General features: G+C 42.4%; 2 protein-coding genes across 3 annotated transcripts in view; both read left to right on the top strand.

The window, feature by feature from the left end:
• The window catches only part of orc1 (origin recognition complex, subunit 1), a 16,595-nt gene extending 7,770 nt beyond the window's left edge, over nucleotides 1–8,825 (top strand). For both annotated transcript variants that reach the window (XM_023428703.2, XM_087180038.1), the window contains 10 exons: nucleotides 575–827; nucleotides 1,032–1,138; nucleotides 1,669–1,770; nucleotides 1,885–2,056; nucleotides 3,253–3,360; nucleotides 4,755–4,904; nucleotides 5,062–5,181; nucleotides 5,302–5,471; nucleotides 5,567–5,654; nucleotides 7,704–8,825. In XM_023428703.2, coding sequence (XP_023284471.1) covers nucleotides 575–827; nucleotides 1,032–1,138; nucleotides 1,669–1,770; nucleotides 1,885–2,056; nucleotides 3,253–3,360; nucleotides 4,755–4,904; nucleotides 5,062–5,181; nucleotides 5,302–5,471; nucleotides 5,567–5,654; nucleotides 7,704–7,898 — 1,465 coding nt within the window. In that variant the 3' untranslated portion in view covers nucleotides 7,899–8,825. The remainder of the gene's footprint in view (nucleotides 1–574; nucleotides 828–1,031; nucleotides 1,139–1,668; nucleotides 1,771–1,884; nucleotides 2,057–3,252; nucleotides 3,361–4,754; nucleotides 4,905–5,061; nucleotides 5,182–5,301; nucleotides 5,472–5,566; nucleotides 5,655–7,703) is intronic.
• Nucleotides 8,826–11,624: 2,799 nt separating this feature from the next.
• LOC111671690 (uncharacterized) lies at nucleotides 11,625–17,107 on the top strand. Its single transcript, XM_023428847.2, has 5 exons — nucleotides 11,625–12,216; nucleotides 13,700–13,968; nucleotides 14,152–14,172; nucleotides 14,861–14,969; nucleotides 16,081–17,107. Exons 1-5 carry the CDS (start codon nucleotides 12,014–12,016, stop codon nucleotides 16,139–16,141), a joined length of 663 nt encoding a protein of 220 aa, XP_023284615.1. The 5' UTR covers nucleotides 11,625–12,013; the 3' UTR covers nucleotides 16,142–17,107.
• The last annotated feature ends 10,789 nt before the right edge of the window (nucleotides 17,108–27,896 follow it).

Raw genomic sequence — 27,896 nt, 5'->3', positions numbered from 1 at the left:
AAATATTTGTCAGGATTTGCTGCTAATGCAAGTTGCATTAATTTAGGTTTTGACTTGTTGGTTGGACAAAACAAGACTCAGACTCTGGGAACAAGTGTGGTATTTTTTTGCTCTTTTGTGACCTATAACAGATGATATGATTTACCCATACACTTCAATAATAATCATCTTATTAATCAGTGTTTATAAGATGTTAAATTAAATGTAAACAGTTATTAGTTGCAGCCCTACAGGAGTTCTTTCAAACTGAAAATAAGGTCAATCAATGATGTTTAATTTTCTTTCTCATTAGCATGAAGGCTAACATAATGGGGAGGCTCAGAGCCTCCTCTCTTCTGATTGGCTCACTGACCTGTTGCTACTAGAGCTCCAGAGAGAAGCCTGAGAGAGGAGATGTAAAACTACATTGAGATGATTTTTGGTTCTTAAAACCACATATATATCTTTTTATGGATCAACACTTCAAATAAAACACAGGAGAAGATGTATAATCATTTAACATGAGATGTGGTAATTATATAAATTGCTGCTGATTCATGAGTTGTGTAACTTCAGAATTTGTCTGCTTGTCCAGGAATCTTCTGGACAACCAGCAGGACCTGAACTCAGATGGAGATGACGGAGACGAGTTTGTTCCATCGAAGAGGGAGCTACAGAGCAGCAGCGAGGAGGAGGGTGATGGCTGTGAAGAGGAGGCAGGGCTGGACAGTGACGAGGAAGTGGTAGCAAAGAGGATCCGACATGCTGCAGCAGGATCTCGCACTCCTCGCTCGAAGCAGAGAACACGCTCCACCACCAGGACGCCGCAGAAAACTCCCAGCAGGAAGGTAAAAGTCCAGACTGACAGATCATCATGAAACACTGATTTGGTGTCTGTTAGCTGCGTCACATCAACCAATCAAGTCAAGTTTTTTTTTTTTCCTCCTTTCTTTCCAGAAAAAAAATAATTTGCCTTGATGATAATTAGTTGATTAAAACTGTGAGAACAAGACAACAAACTGCCTGTTTGCATTTCCTGTCTGTTCCAACAGAGCGCACCTGGCACGCCGCGGACCCCCCGGCACGCCACTCCCAGCATTCCCAGCAGGTCGCTGCCGGCCCGACAGCCCGCTAATGTCCTGGAGGAGGCCAGAGCGAGGTGAGAGGAGAGTTCAGTCCACCTGACCTGTGATTCTGAAATTAGTTATAGAGTGAGCTGCTCCACTGTCGCCATCTTAGCAGTGTCTGACCCTGCCCCTAACTCCCAGCTAATCCAAAAATGGTCAAAGAGATGAGGCGTGTGCGCAGCTGAGACTTCGGTGCACGAAGATTTGTGTCAAGCATACGCTTACCCACCTGTCATTCAAAGAAGCCATGCCCTAAATTATAAATAACTTTAGTCCTTAATAAAATGTAAACAGGTGGCATGAAGGAGGAAATTAGCTCTAGAGACCAAAACAGTTTTTGTACCAGGCTGTAAACATGTTTATTTCTGCTGTAAAGTTGGACAGTTTAACATGGGAGTCTATGGAGACTGACTCACTGTTGGAGCCAGACTCTAGTGGTCATTAGAGGAACTGCAGGTTTTGGTTTTTCAGAGTTGGCTTAATTTTTCAGCCTCAGAGGTTGATGCTTGGTTGTACACTGAACACTTTGTGCATGTTTGTGTGTGTGTGTGTGTCCCCTCAGGCTGCACGTGTCCTCGGTGCCAGAGTCCCTCCCCTGCAGGGAGCAGGAGTTTCAGGACATCTACAGCTTTGTGGAGAGCAAGATCATCGATGGCACTGGAGGGTGAGACCAATGTTTAGTTTTCGACTGGTTCCCGACCATCACAGCCAGTCAGTGACTTCTTAGCTCTTCCTGTTGTAGTCACACTCACCTGTTTTGTGTGTCGGTGTCTTTCAGGTGTATGTACATCTCAGGTGTGCCCGGCACAGGGAAGACGGCCACAGTCCACGAGGTGATACGCTGTCTGCAGCACGCGGCCGACGTGGACGAGATCCCTCCTTTCCACTTCATCGAGATCAACGGGATGAAGATGACAGATCCTCATCAGGCCTACATCCAGATCCTGCAGGTGAAATTTATGGACATGTGCTAGTTAAAGTTGTGTTTTATTTGAAGTGTTGATCCATGAGAGGATACACTACCAGTCAAAAGTTTTAGAACACCACACTTTTTCCAGTTTTTTCCAGAAAATTATTCAGTTTATTGTGTCATTGCACTCTGAAATGAAAGCATAGAACAAATAAGCAATTTGAGTTGAAAAAGAAATCATGGAATCAATTTATAGTACAAAATGTATTCTAAACTTTTGACTCATCAAAGTAGCCACCTTTGGCAGATATAACAGCTGAACACACTCGTGGCATTTTTTCTACAATAGAAATCAAATATTCTTCAGAAAGTTCTTCCCAAGTCTGTTGCAGAAGTTCCCATAAATGTGTGGCACTTGTAGGTTGCTTGGCTTTCACTCTTCTGTCCAGATCATCCCAAAACAGCTCGATGGGGGTTTAAGTCTGGAGACTGTGCTGGCCACTCCATGTTTTCAAGCTTACCATCTTGTTCTTTTTTCCTGAGGTGGTTTTGGCATAGCTTGGACTCTTGTTTTGGGTCATTATCTTGCTGTAGGATGAACCTCTGACCAACTAGGCGCATACCAGAGGGTATTGCATGGCGCTGCAGAATGCTGTGGTAGCCCTATTGGTTCAGGGTGCCGCTCACTCTGTACAAGTCACCGACCCTGGATCCAGCAAAACAGCCCCAGACCATCACACTTCCTCCTCCATGTTTGACAGTTGATGTCACATACTGTGGAACCATCCTCTCGCCTACTCGACAACGTACAAAGATCCTGCGTGATGAACCGAAGATTTGAAATTTTGATTCATCAGTCCAATATACCTTCTTCCAGTCTTCAGTAGTCCAATGGCGGTGTTTCGTGGCCCAGGAGAGCCTCTTTGACTTATTCTGACATCTTAGCAATGGCTTTCTTGATGCAACTCGTCCTGGCAAACCTGCAGCTTGAAGTCTTCTCTTCACAGTTGAAACTGAGACTTGCTTACTACGACCACTATTGAAGCTGTGGTCCTGTGAGCCGCCTGTCATGCAAGCTGTTAACTCTGAGAAACTTGTTCTCTGATTCAGTTGTGGCTTTGGTTCTGCCAGACATCTTCCTGTCGGAGTTTCCCCCAGTTTCTGAGTTCCTATTGATGGTGAAGAAAACTGTACTCACTGACACCTTGACTTTCAGTGTGTGTGTCTCACCTGCAGAAGCTGACGGGTCAGAAGGCCACAGCCGACCACGCGGCAGCTCTGCTGGAGAAGAGGTTTAGCAACCCTGCACCCAGGAAGGAAACCACAGTGCTGCTGGTGGATGAAGTAAGAACTCTTTATTTATTTATTCTTTACTTTATTTTATGGGCATTTTCCAAAAAGATTGTAATATCATCTCTTATAAGAAGAATATTAAAGTTTAAAATAAATCAATCAATCCATCTAAGTCTAAGTCAATTAAATAAAAACCTAATCTTGCAAACTGTTTCCAGAAACTATTAAAACACATCAGTGAGACTCACTGTTGCACCATTTTACACCATGAACACACACATTGTATAGTGTGGATTAATCCGCATCTGAAAATAATCCCCGACAAATGCACAATATATTTCCTCCTGTTAGTTTGATATGAAAACTACAGTGAAATTCTTACTTTGATGAGCCAGGTGGTTACATGAGGATTATGTCCTTTGATTTCTCAAGTGCATTTAACACCATCCAACCCCCCATCCTTAAAGACAAGCTGGAAGGGATGGGGGTGAATCCCTGCTTCACGTCCTGGATTGTGGATTACCTGACAATACGACCACAGTAAATCAGGCTGGGTAACTGTGTCTCAGGGACAGTGATGAGCAGCACTGGGGCTCCACAGGGGACTGTTCTGGCTCCGTTTCTGTTCACCCTGTATACGGCGGACTTTAAATACAACTCTGATTCATGCCACATCCAGAAATACTCAGATCACACAGCTATTGTGGGGCGTATCAGGAAAGGCAGGAAGAGGAGTACAGGGATCTGATGATGGCCTTCAGTGAATGGAGCAAGAAGAACTGCCTCCTTCTGAGCACCTCCAAGACCAAGGAGATGGCCATGGACTTTGGGAGGTCTAAGCCCACCCTTCAGCCAATCTACATTCAAGGGAAGGACATTGAGGTGGTGCACACTTATAAATACCTTGGTTTGCACCTGGACAGTAAACTGGACTGGTCCCTGAAGTCAAGCCATCTACCTGAAGAGGCAGAGCTGGCTCTTTTTCCTGCAGTCTGCTGGGACTGGACAAGCTGGTCAAAAAGGCTGGGTCTGTGCTTGGCAGGAGTCTGGACTCACTCTCAGGACTGTTGTGGAGAGATGCATGCAATGTAAGATGGAGGCCATCTTGGACAATACCAACCATCCTCTCCACAACATTCTGGCAGGACAGAGAAGCAGCTACAACTTTCTGTCAATGGATCTTAGCAAAGAAACAAAACACCAAAACAGACAGTTACCTAAAAGGCCAGGTTGGATCCTTTCACTGGAACTCTGGAAAAACATTTCCCCAAACCGATTTTCTGTCCATCATCAATAACCTCTACTGCCCGGTCGTAACTGAGGCTGCGCGAAACTGAACAAGTCAGTTCAGTTGTTTCTCCTGTCAAAGTTGTGTGTGTCTGTGCGTGCGTGCGTGCGAAGGCGGACTGACTGACTGACCCTCCTCTCTTTGTCTGACCCTGTAGCTCGACCTGTTGTGGACGAGGAAGCAGAACGTCATGTACAACCTGTTCGACTGGCCCACGCGGCGCCACGCCCGCCTGGTTGTGCTGACCATCGCCAACACCATGGACCTGCCGGAGAGGATCATGATCAACAGGGTGGCCAGCAGACTGGTGAGGAAGGGAGGGAGGGGGGTTGTACATGCCCTCAGCTTCTGTATCCTCTTGAATGAATTTAAATAAATTGAATTAGAATTAGTCGCCTCAGCAGGTACAGTGGTGTCTGGTGTTCTGCACAAAATCAGTATTGTGTTTGTGTCGATGTTTCCAGGGTCTCACCAGGATGTCGTTCCAGCCGTACAGCTTCAAGCAGCTGCAGCAGATCATCACGTCCAGGCTGAACAAGGTGAAGGCCTTCGAGGAGGACGCTCTGCAGCTGGCGTCCAGGAAGGTAGACGACCGGGGTGTGACCCCCCCCCCCCCCCCCCCCCCCCCTTTCACCTGAGCTCAGCTCATTCGCAGGTCTGTCAGCTCAGTGCAGAGAGATTTCAGTGTTCCTCTCCTCTGGCAGGTGGCCGCTCTGTCAGGCGACGCTCGTCGGTGTTTGGACATCTGTCGCAGGGCAACAGAGATCTGTGAGCACTCTGTCGCTGACCCTTCTGCCACAGGATTGGTGGGAATGAGTCACGTGATGGAGGCGCTGAATGAGATGTTTTCCTCCGCCTATGTCACCGCCATCAAGTAGGATCCTCATGTTGGTCACGTCAGATATTATCATATCAGGTATCATTAGTAATGATCCATAATGAGATAAAGTGAGGTATGTGTGTTTTCAGGTGTGCGTCGGTGCAGGAGCAGCTCTTCCTTCGGGCGGTCATCGCTGAGTTTCGGCGGCTGGGATTGGAGGAGGCCACCTTCCAACAGGTGAAGCTCCAACATACTCATGAAGAAGAATCAATAATAACTAGAAATGCACAACGACTATATCCTCTGCTGTTACATACTGATAACTGTATCTGTGAGGAGGAAATGAAAACAACAAATGAGTGTTCACTGTAAATGCAGAAGTATCAGATCCTGTAAACCATGTTTCTTCTGTAAGGAAAATATAAACAGACAATATAGAATAATTATTAGAAAAATGATTCATTTGATTTGAAAATGTTGCACTATAGAAAAAAAACATGAAGCAGCTCACTGGCTTGACTGAAGTTTCATTTTTCTGTGGTAAGGAATATAGTAGCTGCGTGTGTGGTTTTCTGGGACTCAATCCAGCTTCACCACAGTGTATAAAAAAAAAAAGACGTTACAGTTCACTTGAACCTGGTTACACATGTGACTGCCGGTCATGACCACAGTATGAATTCAGGTTCAGTAGAAATATGAAGTATGAATGTTTTCCATGTCCTTTGTTACTCTAAAACCACATGATGTTTTCAGAGGTCAACATCTTCTTCACCCTAATATGACTCAACTTCTTGGTGCATGACTGACGTGAGCACATGCAAAACTAGCAATGCATGCACTTGACTTTGTAGCTTGTAGATGATTTAGTGTGTGTTTTCCACATCCTGTGTTCATGTGTATAATGAGCTCTATTATGTGAAACGGTTCAATCACACAAGCAGCAACAGGGTTTCTGTTTGTGTGATTGAACTTGAAAAGTCTTAAAAACATTCGATCCAGTTTGTTCCAAAATGAAAAAAAGATATAGAATAAAACTAATTCAAATATCATTAATTCAAATATTATTAAGGCTTAATCGTCGTAGTTTTTTGTGTTTTTGAGATTGTTTCTTGTTCTCGCGTCTCTCTTGAAAAAGACATCTTAATCTCAATGGGACGGCCTGATTATAATGAAGATTAAATTAAACTAGAATCGCCTCCTGGTGGTTGTCTGCCTCCTCCACTCACCCGTCTCAGGTTACATCCCTGTTTATCCAGATTCATAGAAATTATTATATTGACCCCCAAAATCTAATCCGTTCATCCTTGAGTCCGGGTGTTATTGAGATATTTGTGTTCATGAGAATGCGACGACATACAGACAATCTGAAAACGCTATGACTCCGGCTCCGACTGTCCAGGCGCGGAGGCGTAAAAATGAATAATTATATCTTCATTAGTTATAAATGTGTCCATATGTGGCTGTGGCTGTCAGCTAGGGATTTGTATTGTTAAGATTTTAACGGTACTACTACTTTTATTGATGCCACTTATCGATCCATTTCTTTCTTTTTTTTTTGTAATCGAAAAAAAAGAAATTAAGAACAGAATTAATTTTGCTCATTTTCTCATATGCACTGGATTAAAACCCCCCCACCCCCAGTGCCCTGAAACTGAGTGTCTGAATGACAGTTCTGACTATGCATCTGACCATAGACTTCCTCTGGATGGTTCCATTGGTTGCTCGTGTTTCTGCTCTTACAAGAAAAAGACTGAACTACACTTAAACGAAGGGTCTCTCCTCTCGGATACGAACAGCGAAAAATGCATCATCCATAGAGTTGTTGAGATAAAATGTGAAGGAGAACTTTTATGCTGCAACAATTTTTCAAGTACCAGAAGTAGTAGAAATGAAAATGTTGGAGCTTATTGATCTTTCAAAATTATGCCCCTTGGCCCGTTCAATTCTGGGTTTCGGTACCCATCCATACTGTCAGCAGAGGTTCCACACCTAGAATTTCCATGGTTAATCCATCCATCCATTTTATGCCCCGAGATTCATGTGGCAGTCATTTCCTAATGACTTCCAGAAATAATTGTATCTTGCAGAAGTGTCACTGCGGCTGGCGTGGCTGTGAGACGACTATTAAACATCACATTCTGTATGATATTAAAAAAGTCTTCCATTTTTTTGAACCCTGCAGAAACTATATCCCTGAATGACAAATGGTCCTGTCTGGATTCATTAGCAGCCTGGACCACATCCTGACCTCAGTCCTGACTCTAAATGCACTGTTTGGTCTCTCAGGTGTTTGTACAGCACCAGGCTCTGTGTCGGGTGGAGGGCCTGCAGCCCATCAGCGTGTCGGAGGGCCTGGCGGTGTGTCGGCGTCTCGGTGCCTGCAGGTTGCTGCTGCTGGAGCCCAGCCGCCTGGGAGTCCTGCAGCGCGTCCGTCTCAATGTCAGCCAGGACGACGTGCTCTACGCCCTGAAGGCAGACTGAAGGCGGGTCCTCTTCAGACTCGTGTATGTAAGGAATGTAAGCCAAGTCTCGTGGGACAACAGCTTTGTGCTGCCGAAGAGCAGTCATTGATTTTTAATTAGGAAGAAGGTGAGACTCACTGGGTCAGCACTCTCATTTTAGAATGCTGTGAATCAGCAGAACTAAACTAATTTTATTGCAGTTAGACTTATTGTTGTTTACATGTGATATCATTTTATTTCTTAACAAATCAGGCTGTTTGCCTTGATTTTTTTTTTTTTTTTTTAGATGGGAGAGTTTGTGATGTCCCCGGTTTAAAACTTATTTAAAATGTGAGATTTTGTTCCTTCGTATTTTTATTCATATTATATAGTGCATCGTATTTGTATGTTTCAGTACTTGAATATGAAATAAAACTTCCTTTTACTGCCACACCACAGCCCTCACTACAGACTTCCTGTTACTGTATCTGTCGGTCAGTGGGTTGGAGGCTACATAACATCAGTTATAACCTGGGTTGTGGCTTCAGCTTTTTAGGGTTGGTTGATTGGTTGATAACCTGCTGAGATCATTTGATTGTGATAACACTTCACTTCAGGTTTAGCAGTTGTTATCCTCAGGTATTGACTGAGAGCCAGAAGATTTTCTGTATGTGCACCAGAATAGGTCCAGATGTGGAAGTAGCATCTGACAGTCATGCTGTATTTGGGTCAGATTCGGGCCATGGAACCGGGCGTATACTGGTCCACACCTGTCGCTATGGGCGGGCCATAGGGGGCCTGGCCCGCCCCCAAAAATGCTTGTGCCCCCCCCACTTGAGACACAGATCTCTTTAAAAAAAATTACTTAAATTCTTATTTTATATTATCATAGTAGCTAATTTTGAGTTGAGAAATACTAATTTTGTATTCTTTATCATTAAAACATTAAAAATATAAAGAAACAATGTTTTGATTTTGTTTGATTGATGGGAATGTACACTGCAACAGCCTATCACAGCCTTACTGAAAAGAAAGTTACGCTATGTACGTGACGTAGCCTGCGTCAATGTAGCCGCTCAACAGTAACCGCGCATTTTTGAAAGTGAAGCTGGATGAGTTTTCACCGGCTTACTGTTACATTTCTAGTTCATCGTGGATATTCGTAAGTGTAACTCCAGCAACAGTTTCCTCTGCCTCCTGATGTGGTTGGAGAAGGAGACGACGGTCTGAGCCCGCTGCTAGTAGCTCCGTGCAGCCCGACCTGCAGCGGCCACGGAGCGGAGGCTCCCAGCAGGTCAAGTGGATCGGTGGGTGTGAGTGACCTCGGCACGGACAAACACAAGCAGGTTGTGTTGAAGAAAATATCCAGGCAAAATGTTTGGTTAAAAAAAAAAAAACGATCATTTCCCTCTAGCTGGTATTTGAACAGGGACTCGGTGGAAAAGGACGCTGCATTTTGTTTTGCCTGCAGGAAATTCAAATCTATCATCAGACGCGACCTTCTCCATGAAGGGATTTAATGATTGGAAACATGCAATTGAAACAGGCAAGGGCCTAAATAAGCACGCAGCTTCAAAAGAACATTTAGCCTTTGAAGCAATGTGGAGAGATTCAGAAAAACGTAGAGAGACAGGGAAAGAGATTTCCACTCTCTTAAATTCAGAACAACTGGCTCGCAACAGATTCTACATGTCAGCCGTAATAGATATGCTGGGGTTTTTAGTGGTGAATCAATTGCTGTTACGTGGAGGTAATGCTGGTTTTGCCAGTGTGCCAGATGATAATAGCTCGGAGCAAGACCTTTCACTTCTTGTCTCTCTTCGAGTACACCATGCGCAAAGATCCAGAACTGACAAGTATTACAAAAACAATCCCGCAGAATGCACGCTACACCAGCCCACAGATACAAAACCAGATTATCGAAATGATGAGCAAACTTGTGACAGAGGAGATAGTGAGACAAGTCGGCGATAGCTGGTATTCAATTAAAGTGGATGGCACACGGGATCCTTTAGGCCAAGAAAATATATCAGCAGTTGTGCGTTTTGTTGACGAAAACTATGGTGTGTGTGTGAGCGCCTCTTGGTAATGGCCACATCTGAGAAAGGTGATGCAGAGGCTTTGACAAATGTCATTATTGATGAGCTCAGGAAGCCAACCGTGGCTGCTCTCTACTGGACCGGCCACTTGGCAACGGTCAAAGTTGTGGTGAAGTGTTTTCACGACATATCCACATTACTGACCGAGGTGGAAAACACACGAGGCCTTGGAGCGGGGGTGAGAGTCGAGGCAACGGGGCTTCTTCGTGCCATTACGCAGCGTAGTTTTCTTTTCATTGCTCACCTTGTTGTGTGAACAGCGCTTCTGACTGCGTGAAGACACCGCGCACAGAAAACGAGTTTTCTGCACTGTGGGATGTCTGCGCTCTTCCAGCCGCGGCCTCCGAGGCTGTGCCGGTGACCGACCCCGGTCCAAGCAAGAGAAGACGCACAATTAACAAGAACCTCCGCGGATTTGCAGTCGAAGAAACAGTTGGTCACAACCACAAAGTGACATAGACGAAAAGACTGAGTTCAAGAGATAATTTTACAGTGTTATCGATGCTGTGCGAGGAGAGATGGATGCGCAGTAGCGAGCTCATTGGCGCACTGGCTGCTTTGAACCCAGAGGCCGAGGATCATTTCCTGGACCCATCAAAGGTAACCCCCCTCCTGGTATTAGCTGGAACTGATGTAGTTGAATCTGAATATACTGTGGCTCGTGAGTTCCTGGTGAAGAAAAAGACTGACAACCCGGTTCCCCCCGAAGATGGAAAATGGAGAGTAGCCAACATCCTCAGCACATTCAACTGTGCACTCCAGGCTATGCAGACTGTTCTCACAGCCTACACCCTTGCACCCGTGTGAAAACTCATTTCCCACGCTCAAAAGCGTCTTCTCAGAGCATCGGCGGAGTATGCTGCACAGACGCAAGGCCCAGCTGATTCAGCTTGCTTTTGAAAAGGACTTCACTCACAAGTTTAAGGAGGTTGAGCTCAGAGAAGCGCCGTCTCCCGCTGTACTGACAGGAGGGACTGGAGAGAGGAAAGCGCTGCGTCCACCCAAAGTACCAGTAGGTTTAAAGTCTCTGTGCGTGTGTATGTGCGTGCGTCTGTGTCTAATGGCAATGCATATCCCTCTGTTGACTGCTTTAAAATGCAATGTTTGAGAGATGCTTCCGGTGTTACATCTAATATGTTATATAGTCAAGTGTTTTATGGATATTCATAACATTGTTTCTATGTAATGTATTGCTGTTGGTTTTGTTTAACGTGATGATTACGTGATGCGCGAATACAGTATAGGATTATTAAAAATATACGTACTGTAGGTTAATAATAATTGTGCCCTCCCATGCATTTCATATGCCCCCCCTTAAAACTGAGGTCTGGCGACGGGTCTGTACTGGTCCAGAAGAAAACAAGCATGTGGCCCAAGTATGGGCCGGATTTATTTTGCTCTCAGTTTATTCATGAGTTTGTTAACAACTCTTAACTCCTCCTGTGGACACCATCATTGGAGGCTGCTGTATAAACGTATTAAGTTTACGGTTTCCTTAAAATAAAAACACTCTTAAGTTTCATAATGTTCACGTGAAGTATTTAAGGTTTTCTCTGTATCTTAGTCTTATACCGAAGGAAGGGAACTGCGAGAGGACTGGGCTTAAAAAAGCAGTGAACGAATCACAGAGATGAAACAGCCTTAACGATGCACTTGAATCTGACGTCTGTCACTGTTGCAAATGCCTTATTTTTTTTAACAGGACCTAAATTGAAGTGCCATTATCTAAGGAGGAAGCGTAAGGGTGTTTTTTGCAACCGGTTTCTCAGTGGACACGTTAACAAAAAGGATTTGCAGTGGCTCAACTCTCTCAGTGCTTTATGTGTAATCCTGCTGTGAGATAAACAGACAAGTGTGACAACATAACCTCCTTGTCTGTGTTTATTATCTGACAATGAGCCGCGCTCCCGGAACAGGCGAAGGCTATGCGTATTACGCACCGCATGGATGTTCGTCTGAAGTCGGACAGGAGGAATTTCAGAAGATTTAAAAAAAAAAAAAAAAAGAATGACGTTGTGAAAACCGGTATCATTTCCGGGAAGGCAACGGCGGACTTATGCTGTCTCCTCCGGTGCTGAGACGGTTGTCGGAGAGGTTTGAGGCGGACACCATCAGAGCCGGTGGGAACTCCACCTCAACATGGTCCGACGACCGTAAACGGGGCAACGACACAAGCAGAGCAGCTCGCCCCTCCCCTCCTTTCCCTATAAGAGGAAAAAAAACCCTCCGCACTCGACATCAATCCGCATCTACCTCCAGGTAAAGTACCGTTCATAGTTTGGATGGAAGTGATGCAATGTGTTCGGCGATGAAAGTGTTTCTTTGATGAGAGGAGAGTCAGTTCAGGAATATTAACTTCTAGATGGTTTTGATATTTTAGCTCATAGTCCCAGTTTGTGCCTCTCGTGTGTTAACGCTTATTCGGGTCAGATTGGTGATAATCCGTTTCTCTTAAATAGTTGAATCGCATTTAACATGGTGTTTGATCACTCTCTAAAGTAGCAGACTTTTTTTTTTCTAAAGCCTGCGCAATGTATGCAAGCGTGTTGGCATCTCATAGACAGGCGGGTTTACTGAAGGTCACTTACTACTTACTTGGCTGTCAACCATGTAGCGCTCAACAGCCGCTTAAATCATCCAGTTGACATCCTTCTGTATCTGCTTTCACCTGGATCAAACAGTCATAACGTTTAAATACACACAACTATATGACTGTGGTAATAGCAAAGGGATGTTTTTGTGAATCTATAATGTTTATTGAAACCGATGAATCACGATTGTGGTCATAGAAGCGCGTGCTCAATCAGACATGACATTTAACCTGGCTGCATGATTAACAGTATAGTATTGTTTTCAGTGTTTTTGTGTGTTTGGTATTTCTACTATCACTTTTTCACTTGGATGATTACGGATGGGTTAGGCTGTATATAAAATGAAGAAATGATCTGAAATTATCCTTATGATTTATGATTATTTTACCTGCTCTGTGCCCTAGAGATAATAACCACTCAAGTCCTTCTCACCTACTGAGATACATTTTTAAAGGGGTAATACAACACGTACAATACACATTTCCACCTGCCAAAAAGGGATGGCAGCATCTACCTTCACACTGAAAGGTGTTTTTTGTTTTCTTGTACAAAATGGTTTGATTTACTCCATGATGGTTATGTTTGACAGATTATACCTCACCCAGTCCTTTACACCTGTCACAGGAGAAGCTAAATGACTTAACTAAACCATTATAGGAAAAGGAAATTGAAGAAGGAATCCAGGACTATATTCCCATTTTTAAAATGCCTTTTCAAATTCAGTTACTTATTCATGAATTAATAAATGTATTTATAAATTGTCTATTTAATGAAAGTTTTATGCTGGTTTTGTAAATCAATTTTTTATATACAGTGCATCCGGAAATTATTCACACCCCTTCACTTCCCCCACATGTTGTTATGTTTCAGCCTTATTCCAAAATGGATTAAATTCCTTTTTTTTTTTTCCTCATCAATGGTCACACAAATCTGTGCACTCCTCTGCTGTCTGCCTGTAGTGGGGCAGATTCACACACACACACACACACACACACTGAGCAGAGAGGCTGCAGCGTCACAGTGAATAGGGTGAAAATTTACTTTACATGCAAAAAAAAAAGGTAATAAATAAATAAAGGTGATGTCACATATATTCCATTATTTATTTTGACTGACATTTCTGTTCACCTCGGTTGTTCTTTGTCCCTCAGGATGGACTTGAAATGTTTCAGCGCAGCTAATCCAGCTGCGGAGAACGCCTCTCTACTGTACAGTCTCAAAAACGACCATGTGAATTACTGGGTGAGAAACAATCCGAACATCCCCCTCCCCATATGTTCCTCCCTCACCCCGACTGACTCCACCTGCCAGGTGTGCCTCAAAGAAAAAGTATTTGTTGCCTGCCGTAACCTGACTGACAGCATAGGAGTTGTGATGGAGGTCGATGGTCTAGGATTCCCCGTCGACTTAGAAAAGAGCGGTAAGAAGCAGTGTTATCTTAACAGTAATAGTGATATTAATCTTCCCTGCACATCACCCACCTCTCTCCCCTGCCTCTCCCGTCTATTTTTACTATCACTATGAAAAAATGAAGTATTAACATCTCTGTAAGTTCTACATTTTCTGCCCTCGACGACTGACCATCATCTCTGTTTCTTTACAGAGTGCCCAACTCTCTCAGAGGGTGAGTCTCTTCCTTACACTTTTTTTTTGGCAGATAGTATGAACCTCAGGTGTGTCTACAGGTAAAAAAGAAACAGCCGCAGACATCACATGTTACAGTATCCACACCCTTTACTTAAGTACAAGTAGAAATACCACAATTAAAAAATTCTCCCTTACAGGTAAAAGCCCTTCCTTACCATTATAATTAAATGACTGCTGTATAACCCACATTTATTTGCTACTAGTGTTGAGTAACATTTATTATGTTGTTTGATCAATTCACCACTTGTATTATGCTTAGTGAAGGTTTTAAATGATACTATGACATCCATGTTTGTATTGTCCCTGTCTGTCAGTATTGGCTGCATCAGGTTTATATGTAGAGTCAGGTCACGTTTTATGGGTCATGGTGGAAGGTGGATGTGTGATCAATTCAAACAATTCAAAAGTTAAACACTAAGAGAAACTAAATCCTGCGAGGTCGGATGGTACGCTGGAGCACGACCATATAGAACCTAGACCTGCTTCATAATCAAACAACACATGGACCGTCTCCCTTTATACTGTATGGGACCTTTAAGGACAGAATAAAACCAAACCATTGGATCCATCCATTGCCCCCTCTCCAAACACCATCTGAGTTCATTAAAGTCTGAGCTCTGCCTTCCTAATGTCTCACTCTCTGTTGTTCCCTTTGTGTCCAGCAGATCTTCCACCATGGCGGCTGCTCTTAATCATCATCGTATTCTTAATCCTTATCGCCATTTGTTCGGTGCTTTGCTACAAATACAACAAAGGCTGCAAAAGTCCAAATGGGTAAGTGTAGTTATATTCAGTGGTGTAAATAATTTGTGTTTTTTAAGAGACGTCAGTGTAATAACCTTAAACAGTCTGGACCTTTACCTCTTAGATTGATTAATAGGTTAATTTCACATTGTGAGCAACCACAGTGATGTGGATGCAAATCTACAGAGAATGATCTTTGGCAGTTTGTGGCCCCAAAAAAGGCCGTGTTGGGTGTAGTAAATACAGCAGACAGGAAATACTAATTCTGATGATGATATAATGTGAACAAACTGTCAGGTAAAAACATAAATAGCAGCACATGTAAAGTAATTTGGGTACATTTGAAGGTGCTGCATTGAAAAAAAGTCGAATCTGAGCTCCAGTGTAGTGAAGTCCACTGGTTCTCAAAGTGGGAGTATTAAGGACAGGCTTAAGTCTCTTCTCTGGGGATGGGTTCTGAGAGCCAGTTCCACTTTGGATCCGGTTTTTGCGCGCTCTCTCTCCGAGCCACTGACTGGACTCTGCCAAATATTGATTGTGAGTGAAAAGACATCACTCAATATCCCAATAAAAATCCCAATATGACTGCCAGTGAGTTGTTTTATTGTTATAGTTCAACAGATTGGAGACTCTTTTCCAGAGAAAGGATCCGCTTATCGCAGCTCACTAAATGCAGCAGAGTCCCAGTTCAGTTTTTTATTGATATCAAATCAATATCTGGAGCTCATTAAGCTCAGCGGTCTGCATCAGAATGAATGAAAGAAATATAATCAGAATACGTCTGCTTTGGGAAAAAAATCCTAAGAGAAGGTTCTATGGACATCCCTGTTTATCTTATATATTCATATAAAATATGATTTGTGTGAAATTTTGACATAATTGCTGTGTGAAGTCTTGAGTTGTGGCTATCAGTTCATCCTTGAGTCCCAGTGAATGTTTGTGCCATGTTTGAAGAAGTTCTGCCGAGGCGTTATTGCGATATCGTGTCCACAGACAGACACCCCGAAAACAATAAGCTTCATAGTTGAGAAAACGTTTACTCATCTGATGATCTGATGTTTTTCACTGCATGGAACGTGACTGAGTCTTTCGTCATGGAAACACACACATCAGTTAATGGCGTTCCTCTCTGTGTTTACAGTGAACAACCTGAGGAATGTGAAGAAGGAGCATCGGCCCACCTCACTGAAGGTAGCGCATGACGACTTGAGAGAGATCCAGATCCAGATCCGGATCCGGATCCGGCCTCGGACGTGGCTGTAGCTGATACGGAATTCCTGCCCTGCATGGAAAAACATGGACTTTGATCATAGTCATTTTGATATAACATTAATCCCACATCTTCATCGTCACCTATTTGGGAATCATGAGTCTCACCGGTGACTCCATCCACACTGAAGAGTCCCATGAAATTGAAATCTGGAAGAAATTAGCTTTGATGTGGTGAACATCACTGAATGTCAAACTGTAGATGCTAACTAACAGGCTGGTGACTCACTAAATATTGCATATAATATCTGTAACCTTGAACGCAGCCTCCTGTTGTCACCTGTTAATTCCTTGTAGCACAATCACGTCCAGGTGTTTCAGTATCCTCTTCTAATTGCCCCCCGTCGCCTCTCGAGCAGCGTCTTCGGAGCGACAGGATCAGAATGTATTGTAGGACACTCCTCGAGTAGATCGATGTGCACCACAGATCTGACAAATACTGTATGTCTCTCGTGTTGCTGGTGTTAGTATTGGAGAACTGAAAACACAGAACGAAACCTCTCACTATCAGTCTCTGAGGTTTCAAATAGACAAGGAGATCCAGACGTCACTGAGACGTCACTGAGACGTCACTGAGATCAGACCTCTGCTTTCTGATCTGACAGAAATCCAACTGATCTGACGTCCCAGAGCCAGGTCACTGATTGATCAGACAATTGATCCACAGGAACTGAGGCTTCCCCTGAGGAAAAGCTCACAGTGATTGACACGTTACCTGCTTACTGTATTTACATTTGGCCTTTCCCTTACCTTGACCAAAGTGCAAGACTTTAAACACAGTAAACACCCAACTGTTAGTAAATACGTTGACCAATTACATGATCTGAAAATGCATTGTGGGATTTCCCATTTTCATGTTTTCACAAATTGACAAATAAAATGTTACTTTTACTTTTAAACTTTGTCTATTTATGTTTCATTTATGTATTCAGATTTGTTGTAATGTTGCAGCTTTAGATGGAAATGATGATTTTCACTTGACTGACTTTCACTGTTTTTGCAACACTGTTGCCTACAGATTACACTTCCAGATGAGTTATCTGCAGCAGTAAACAGGCTTATTAGTAACTGATTATACAATTGACATAAAGAGCATATTTATACCCCTTTCACTTTTTTCACATCTTGTTATGTTGCTAAAATAAAAAAAAAATAGAATAGTGGTAAGGGTGATAACAAGAGCCAATCAGTGATGTGGAAAGTGAGGTATGTGAAGAAGGGAAGAGGAAGAAGGGGAGAGGAAAATTGAAAGAGAATAGGGATCTTGACTACTAGTGGTGAAAGCAGCATGGAAAACGAATTGTTACTGACCTTGTTGTCTTTGCTAGCAGATGTTAAAGTTATAATCTGTAAAGTTTCCACATTAAAAAGTCTAAAAACAACTAGACTTATGTTCTATATGAAAAAAATACCCTGTCCTTCAGAGAATTATAGTATATTTTACTCTTCCCAGTCATCTGAAGATCTATTACTTCTCCTCTGTTTGCAGGAAACCACCAAGGCGATGATGACGAAGAGGAGGAGGGCGAGCAGCCACCGATGTGAAGAACCGAACACAGAGGAAATAACAGAGAGCAGAGGAGGCAAGGAATGAAAAAAGTGATCTTTGATCTCAGCTGTCGAGGAGATACATTTTCCTCCCACAGTGAGTAAATTATTACTAGAAAGTGTTTCTTTCACTTGATGGAGTCGTGTTTGTATGGGGCTAGAGCAGTGACATTACGTGTGTGTGTGTGTGTGTGTGTGTGTGTGTGTGTGTGTGTGTGAAACATCTGCATCCTGTACTCGACAGCATTTGTGGCTGAAAGGACAAAGTGAGTCATGGGAAGAAACAGTTCTCTGCTTCCAAGAAATTAAACTGCAGATATATGTGGCCTGTCACACTCTCTCCGTCCGCTGCTATTTTACTCCAGCGATTAATAAACACATGCCTGACATTTGGGTCTGAACACAACTTAAAGACTTTTTTCTTTTCTTTTTTCTTTGATCAAGGTCTTTTCATTGAATGTTTTTGGTGTACAAAAATACAAACAGAGCATTGCATCCAATCCAAAATCAAGTGCCACCCCAATACACCCACCAACCCACCCAACAGCCCACCAGACCTACACCACTGGGTGAAAGTCTTTCCTGACAACTACCAAAGGGGTGCAACATAAATGTTAGGGGATTATATTCTCTGCTTCCATTTTTCCACAAACGTTAAGAATGGCTGCCAACTCACAGAAATTCAAAGCACAACCTCGAAGAGATCTAATCTTTTCCAGACTGATATCTTGCATAACCTCTGAGATCCAATGAGAACAGGAGGAAGAAGGTTTTTCAATCTGAACAGTATTAGCCGTCTGACCAACAAAGTGCAGATGGCCAGCTTGTTACACTTGTGAATCTGTAGGATCTAAACCCAAATTTTATTGTCATTGACAAATAGGCTGTCGTGAGCAAGCAGCTGACCGACTTCCCCTCCTCATCAGTCATCCTTACTTTCCTCTAGGCTACAACAGGGAGCGACAACTTGGCACGCTACACTTTGACTTGTTGTATAATGGCCTCAGGATCGACAGAACCTGGCACAGCCGAAACTTTAGTGTCTAAGAGGAACAGTACGTCGATTGTGTGGGAATATTTTGGCTTTCAAATAAGATGCCGCCGCACAGCGTCAGGTGTTGTGCAGAACCTGCACCTTGCTACCGTTGCTACCTCGAGGGACAACACTACTAACCCGTATCAGCACTTTAAAAAAAAACTCATCAAAGCCATGTACCATAGTTGTATGGCTAAAATGCCGACCACCAGTGTGTCAAGTAAGCTAAATACCACCCGACAAGGATCACTGACCGAAATGTTTGAAAGCACAACTCCATGTAAACGTAATTCAAAACAGCGCGGGGAACAGAGTTCACAGGGAAAGATACGACGCCTCTCAGCGCGGTGACCAAGTCCTGGGTTTACGGCTTTGATAAATACACTGGATAAGCGGGAGTTTTTCGCTACTACAACTGAAATGTGGTCAAGCCGTACGGCGGAGCCCTATCAGAGTCTTACGGTGCATTTCATTAATGTAGACTTCGACCTCAAAGCTCGCTGCCTTCAAACTGCCTACTTCCCAGACGAGCACACGGGGGGAAACGTTGCAGCCGTTAGCTGGGATCTCCATGAAGAGAACCACGTCTGCATAACGACTGACAATTTTACATGCTTACAAGGCTGTACGTTAAACCAATCAGTCAATATACCACTGTGATTGAAGTAGTTAATAAAAATATGTCATTCATATCAATTCATGCATCATCTAATTTCGTCATGACATAAAGGCCTGGCTTCCAGGAAGGAACAGTTTATGTTTAATCTATCTAATATTGTGTTAGTCATAGTATAGAATGATTTATTGCGTGTGTAGGTTGACTAATACAGAAGATACGGAACTTATCACATGTTAAATCGCAATCGCAATATTGGTCATAAAAAGATCCCGGGCCCAGAGAAGGTTGCAGTTACCTGTAAAACAGAAACGGCACGTACACTTTAAAAATCTGTGACTCACTTGTAGGGACTGAGAGCTGAGCTGTGTAACATTCACTCAGCTTGTTTCTCTGATAACTTCAGATCCAGACGTCCAATGACTAAAATCCTTCATTTTAGAATATATAGTTGAAAGTGTAAAAAGTGAATCTTAAAAATCTGACTTAAAACTTGATACAAGTTCATTTTGAGCTTCTGTCAGACAAACACAACACTGACACATGATCATAGAGGATCTGATGTCACTGACAGGCGACCAGAGCATTACAATGATTAAAATCACAGATTCCTCTAGGTTTGATCATTTCTGGAAACATTTGGGATAATGTAAGAACACAACTCAACAACATATAGAACATAGATCTAGTTGTTTTTAGACTTTTTAATGTGGAAAAGTTACAGATTTTAACTTTAAAGGTCCCATATAGTATTAAGGTAGATATCCATGTCTTCTTTGATTATAAAGCAGGTCTACGTTCTATATAATACTGTATTATATTATTTATATAAATACTAGGGCTCCAGAGAGAACCAATGTAAAACTACATTCAGATTGACCTTTACAATACATAGGAAACACAAAATAACAGTATGACAGTATGTGGTTTTCCTGTATTACACACCTGCACAGTTTCCACCCAGTGGCAGGAACTCCATGCTGACTGTGACTGAATGATTTGTTTTTTGGATAGTCCATTATTTATTTTATTATTGTATTTTATATGGACATCACAGTAGCATTAGAATTGTGACATACATTTATGTACAAGGACCAGATGCACAGTGTTTAATACATATGTAATAGTGTTGGATGTTTTTACATTTCATCTTTTTATACCAGACATAATTGTTGTTAATTATAAGGTTTAGTATAATTACATTGAATAATTTAAGTGATATATGTGCACACATACTAATACAGCGCTAAATTTGGCAGTAAAATGAAAGAGCTGTTTGGGAGCCAAAAGAAGCGGCTCTTCTTGATGAGCTGAGCCAAATGATCTGCTCACTGAAAAGAGCTGCAATTCCCATCACTATACAGCAAGTCTGAGGATGATAACAAACTAAATGCCAGCTCTAGTTTTTGACAGTAATGTCTTCACAGTCTGGATTTGTTCTTTTCTATTTCACTTTGTCAGATTTTCTTTTGAAATTAACACAACACATGAAGTTAAAGTGCAGCCTAAGTTAAACATGTCTGAGCATGTTTTTAACCACTTCCTCCACAGATACAAAGAAGAGACAACAGAAACCACTTTCTTCCGATAATTAGGTGAACTTTGTTTACGGGAAAAACACCACATTATTACTTATGCATTGTTTTAACATGTGTCCCCACCGTGCCTTTAACAAAAATAAAACTGCAGACAAGGACGATTTTTAAGTGTAGAACTCAAATATTTGTCTATAATTTATGTTTTCCAAATGATTATCACTGGAACTCTGTCTGAGTTTCCCACACAAAGACTTTTCTTGGCCAGGCCGCAGAAATATATTAACAGACGCCAAAGTATATTTGACCCACTTCAGCAGTTTTTATTTTTATGTCTTGAATCCATAATCAAAGAACTAGGGGGACAATCTGCCCTCCCTCTACCCCGGTCCGGCTGAACCCTCACCTCCCCGACCTGAGCGCTAATGAACAAAAGTCCCTGAACACAACAGACAGAACTAAAGGTAGTTTACAGGTGATACAATATAGTGGAAATAAAAATAAAAGTGAGAGATGGAGCCAAACAAGAGTCATTTTCAAATTAGCCGCGATTCCATGAGGCTGCTTCAGGCGAAATTTGAGGTTGCAAACTAAGAAAACGAGATGAGGTGTTTTTTTCAGACAATTCCACTTGAGTAGTCACATGACATCCAAAAACATTGCAGACTATTATCTCCAAAAAAATCCATGACATGGAACAATGTCAGATATAAGGGGTTTGATGCCCCTCGCCGTCTTCGATTAAACATTAGGGATGTGACATCATAGATTCTATGTCAAAACTTCCTACCACTGCAGCCCAGCTGTGTACTACAGGAGAAAGACTAGTTTTCTGTACCCTGTGGTACGTTAAAGAGCTAGTGGGTAATTATCCGTTCTGTCCGTTCCGTCATTTGACATCAGTAGTTTTATGGATTATAAGTATAAGTGTTAAAGATGCCTGCTAATTTCACAGATGTTTCCAGTTAATTCATAGACTTGTCAGCACAAACTGTCATTAACCTCCATCCTCCCTCTCCAGCCCACAACCTCACTGTGCTGTGTATTGATGAAAAAAAACAACACTGCTTTGGAAACTCGGTTACTGATTGATTTTGACTGACCTGTTCAACCTCCAGAGCCACACCTGCCCCGTTTGCCTGCAAAGGTTTTGTCAAATCCTTGCGTTGCATTTGTAAAAACTTACCACATCAAAAGAACGATTGCGCTTTTTACCGACCCCTCACTTTTTCATCTAAAATATTTCTATTCCTAAAAGCTGATATGGGTTCAAATTAAATCACACCCCATCTACAGGGAACTACAGTCCCTGACAAAAGTCTTGTCGCTTGGGTACAAGTTGACCTTAAGTGCCCCTCAAATATATTTGTAATCAATTTTTTTTTTGTTGCAAGAAATGGCTAATTTCAATCCCAACAGCTTTTGAAATAATGTTTTGGTGCCAAACGAAACTGCTGAAAAGCATTCTAACGTTCACAGCTTGGTAAAGCCCACTGAGTCAGTTTTTGCAAAGACAAAAGTCTTGTCGCCTTGTCATATGATGAACCCAATCCTACATTACAGCCTCACCTGTGATCATAATTGATCAATCAATTAGTGGGTGTGTATAAAAAGAACCCCAGCACACCAGACCTTCACATCAACTGCAACTTGGCCTCTGACAACATGCCTAAGATTCACCCTGAGACCAAAGTGTTGATTATCAAGAGGCTGATGACCAGATCCACTAGTGAGGTGTCTGACACCTTCAATGTGTCTCAGCGTCAAGTACAAAGAATAAGAAAAAGATTTGAAGAGACTGGAGATGTTTTTGACAAGCCCGGGTCCGGCAGACCCCGCAAGACAACTGCTCGGGAGAACCGTTTGTTGGGTCGAAAATCCAAGGCCAGCCCCTTTTCCACTGCAGCAGAGCTCCACCAGGCCTGGTCACCTCAAGTCCCCATGTCAACCAGGACAGTTTGTAGAATTCTGTCTCGAAATGGCCTCCATTAGTGATGGGAAGTTCGGCTCTTTTCCGAGAGCCGGCTCTTTTGACTCGGCTCCCAAAGAAGAGCTGGCTCTTTCGACTCCCGAACGGCTCTTTATTTAGGATCTTTTGTAGCCTATATTTTACCTTAACTTTGCAAAGAAATCATGGTTTATGTGTTGAAAACCCTTTTGTTTTCAGTGTTTTTATGAGAGACCTTATAATTGCCTAATTCTGTGCATTTATTCTGTGACAAAACCACTCTTACATTTGTTTATTTCAATTAAACTTTTTTGTTTGGCTGGGGTCATCAGTTTAGGTAAAAACTGACTTATTTTGCTTTGGGTTGCAGTAGGAGGGGTTATACTTGCACACATGGGGATGGCAGTAGATGTTGCAGCAGCTGTTGATTTGGTATGAGACACACCGGGATCAGGAGATGGTGAGCTGGCTTGCCCTCTCTCCTCTAACTGCACTGTAGGATGGACAGTTCTGATATGTCTATGCAGGTTTGTGGTGGAACCTGCTCTTATAGTGACCTTCGTTTTGCAGTGAAGGCACTCTGCTTTGTTGTTCCCAATATCTTTAAACTGCAGCCAGATGCTGCTTCGCTTTCTAGTGTCACTCATAGTTAAACTACACGACAATGCAAGACGCACACACGCCCCTCAGTCCTCACCGCTCTGTCTCTCTCTTCACTTGCAGTGGAGTCAAGTGGTGTGTCTGCCCCGCCCCCCTCTCTGTTTACACATCCTCAAGTCTCACGTGAATGCCCCATGCTGGTCGCCATGCTGGCCAGTCATAACAAAGCTCTGTCGTAACCAGAGCTCGGACTGAGCACTGAAAGTGAAACCTAAGCAGCGAATGGGCAAAAAACTGGGAGCCGGCTCTCACTTGATGCGAGCCGGCTCTTCTGATTCACTACAAAGAGCCGGCTCTCAGAGCCGATGCTTGTGCGCATGACCCATCACTAGCCTCCATGGTCAAATCAGTGCCCAGAAACCAGCACTAAACAAAAGGCAATTAAAAAAACGTGTGGCATTTGCCAAGGCCCACAGCCTGCTAAAAGGATGGACGCTGGAAAAGTGGCAGAAGGTGGATTTCTCAGATGAATCTTCGGTTGAATTATATCACAGCCGCTGCAAATATTGCAGGAGACCTACTGGAGCCCGCATGGATCCGAGATTCACCCAGAAAACAGTTAAGTTTGGTGGCAGAAAAATCATGGTCTGGGGTTACATCCAGTATGGGGGTGTGCGAGAAATTTGCAGGGTGGAAGGCAATATCAATAACCTAAAATATCAAGAAGTATTAGCTACCTCTTACATTCCCAACCACAAAAGGGGTCAAATATTGCAGCAGGATGGTGCTCCATCACATACTTCCATCTCTACATCGAAGTTCCTCAAGGCGAAGAAGATCAAGGTGCTCCAGGACTGGCCAGCCCGGTCACCAGACATGAACATCATTGAGCATGTCTGGGGTAGAATGAAAGAGGAAGCATGGAAGACGAAACCAAAGAATCTTGATGAACTCTGGGAGGCATGTAAGACTGCTTTCTTTGCTACTCCTGATGACTTCATCAATAAATTGTATGAATCATTGTCGAACCGCATGGATGCAGTCCTTCAAGCTCATGGAAGTCATACAAGATATTAAATATGGATCTCACAGCACCACTACTTAATTCACTGATGTTATGCAACATATTTTTGTATTTGAAGTAAATTATTTGTTCAATTTTCACATTACTCTCTGTAGGTGACAAAACTTTTGTCTTGCCAAAATCTGACCTTTCTGTGTTCATTAAATGATCAATCTTTCTTCAGTGAAGTAAATTTATTTTAGTATATTAAACATAATTTGGGAGGGTTTTAGCTTTCATATGAGCCATTTCTAAAACCAATGGATTAATTAAAAGTCAGGTTATAAAGTGTTGTTTCTACAAAATTGATAAGTGACAAGACTTTTGTCAGGGACTGTATACCATCATATAATCATCGTCAATAAATTAAGATCTGTAACTTTACAGGAAACTATTTATTTCTAACTAAACCAGTAAGTGAGAGTGCTGCCAGTGCTGAGGTGACAGAATTTATCTTCAGCCAAAAAACATCCTTCTGCATTGAATGATCATTGTGTAGGATAATGTGCTATACAGATGCATTTGCCTTGACCTACAACTTCTCAAAAACATTTCTCCTCCCGCAGAAATAATAATAATAATAATGCATTTAATTTATAGGCGCCTTTCAATGCACTCAAGGACTTCTTACGTTGCACAGTAAAAGATAAAAAAGTATTACAAGACATAAAATACAAAATAATCAAGTACAAGGATTAAAATACAGAATAAATTAGAATAAATGTAATTGTAAAAAATAAATACGATTAGGTGCTGGTGTCGGAGTTAAAGAGAGTAGGCAAGTTTGAGGAGGTGTGTTTTGAGGGGTCGATTTGAAAACAGGAAGAGAATCAATAGTACAGATTTCTTGTGGAAGAGAGTTCCAGAGTCGAAGGGCAACATGGCTGAAGGCTCTGTACCCCATGGTAGTAAGATGGGCGGGAGGTACAGTGAGATTAATGGAGGAGGAAGATCTAAGATCACGGGCGGGTGTGTAGGTTTGTAGAAGATCAGAGAGATATGGGGGTGCGAGGTTGTGAAGGAGCAGAATCTTAAAGTCAATAAGTAGTTTAACAGGAAGCCAGTGCTGGAGAACAGGAGTAATATGTTCTATTGAGGGGGTTCTGGTAATGATACGAGCTGCTGCATTCTGAACCAGTTTGAGTTTATGGAGGTGTTTATGGGGAAGAACCACCAGATTATTAGTTATTATTATCATTAAAAGCAACAAACTGAAAACTCTGTCAAGCATATGCAGAGTTAGCTACTGTCCATTTGACTAAAAGAACAGCGGAGAGACAATCAGAAATCCGGAGAGCAGCGGTAGCCAGATTGCATCGGCGTTGGAAGTCCAAGAAACTACAGGCTTTACAACTATTGTTGTAAGTCAGAGCTCTTCTTTCATTCTTGTTGGACTGTAAGAATCAGCGCAGAGGTCTCGTTGGGATTCAGTCTGCAGAAACTCTGTAGTACAGGGAGTCCAGACCTCCAGGGCGATGGACTGGTTGGTCACATTCTGGGACGAGGTGTGGAATGAACCTCGAGAGAAAGGCGGTGACAGTGTGCTGGAAAATAACACACACACCAGACAAACAAACCCAACAGTCGGCGGCCAAAAACACTTCCATCAGGAGAGACAAGCTGTAAATCAGAAATGATGCAGATTCAAAAAACACATACAGTACAAAAATCCAAAAGAAATTCATGTTTTTTCATTTGCAGCACATTTCCGTTCTTGTACTCGTTTTTGTATTTTCACGTGTTTTGTTTTTGTTTCTGAACCTCTTCTTGCAGTGCCTTTCTCCTTGTCAGCCGCCATACTGGAGGCATTATGAAGAGCAATGCTTGCAACACAAAAACATTAAAAGTGCAGTCAACATGTGGAGCTCTTCTGTGAAAAAAATCCACAGTGAAGTCAAAGTCACTGATACAGTGAGGTATTTTTCATCCATTCATAATATACAATCAATAGAGCTTCACTGTACATGTCCCACATTTAGTAAACAAGTACACAACCACTCACATTTTCCCTCTCCCAGAATGTCTCACACTTGGATGAACGGGACGGCCGAGTCAGCTGGTACCCGAACACACCACCAGGTTGAAGTGTGACGCTGCAGTTTAGAGGCGATGAAGACTCCACTGCAGCTGAAGAAGGCTCAACTATCAGCTGAGCTGCGAGACCTGACATTGAACAAACAACATGGTCAAGACTGTGAGTTCAGGCACTTGTTTCATGCACTTTGCTGAAGGTCGTGTCCGTTTTTATCGGTGTGATTGTGAGAAATTAAACTCTTTATAGAGACTAAGAGCTTCTTAAGGATCTAAATACACTTGAGAGTGGTTGTTAACAAATCTCTTTCAGCACACTATGAATGAGCAATACAAACAAACAGAGCTGGGTTTATCAAGCAGGAGCCAAGTGTAGTAAGAGACAAGTGTGTCAGTCGGTGCTGACATACACGTATTTTTCTTCTTTCGCTGGGCGGGGAGACGTGAGGGAAAGGTGGAAGTGTATGAGGTGGAAGGGACAGGTCCATGGGGGTGTTAATTGTTGTGGTTTGGATGCTTATCAACAATTGCAACAGTAGGAATCGTTAATGCTTCTCATAAGTCAGCAATCTGAACAGACAGACGTGACACACACAGTTTAATTAGTTATTTAATTATATAATTTTTCACTTGAGTGTAGAACTTGCCTGAGAATCATCAGGTTTTAAAGATTTCTTCGTATCAAAGAGATTTATTGTTAGTCGTCTGTACGTTCAGTGGTACACGGCAAACAGGAGCTGCTAATAATGAATTTGGCTTAGTCCAAGTGCATGCAACTGTTTCACGGAACTATTTTCTCCACAGAGTAAATCTCACAAGAAGCAGGTGAAATAAAACACAAGTTTAGAGCAGAGTTAATTCTGTCAAAGAAAACTGTGACAATAAAGAGACGATGTAAAATAAAAGTCGTGTTGGAAATCTGAAAATGAAAAGTTGACAAACGACATAGTTGTCTTTATGCTTCTTTTTTGAAGAACTTTACAAAGGATCAGTGTACAGTCACAACGGAGTGTAATTGCAGACTGATGTCTGTTAAAGGATGTACATGCATTTTATATTCAATTCTGGGTAAAGTACATTAAAAGTGTCAACCTGTCAAAGAGAAATATCTGTGTGGTCAAGGAGAAGCAACTCTTTAGTTCTTACATGGCAGCACCAGATAAGGAGCATGCGTGTAAGGACAGATTTACATCTTAGGTCGTATAAAGCTAGGTCATACAAAGTACAAAGTGTGATTTTTCTAATACAAAGTAACATTTGAAAATGAGTAGAAGGCAAACAGTAGGCGGAGTTGGGGTGTGGGCAGTGGTT

This window comes from Seriola lalandi, unplaced genomic scaffold (assembly GCF_002814215.2).
Source record: "Seriola lalandi dorsalis isolate HSWRI2012SDOR001 ecotype SW California unplaced genomic scaffold, Sedor1 jcf7180002054885, whole genome shotgun sequence".
Taxonomy (NCBI): domain Eukaryota; kingdom Metazoa; phylum Chordata; class Actinopteri; order Carangiformes; family Carangidae; genus Seriola; species Seriola lalandi.
The sequence above is the reverse complement of the archived record's forward strand: the minus strand, read 5'-3'. Positions and strand labels throughout refer to the sequence as shown.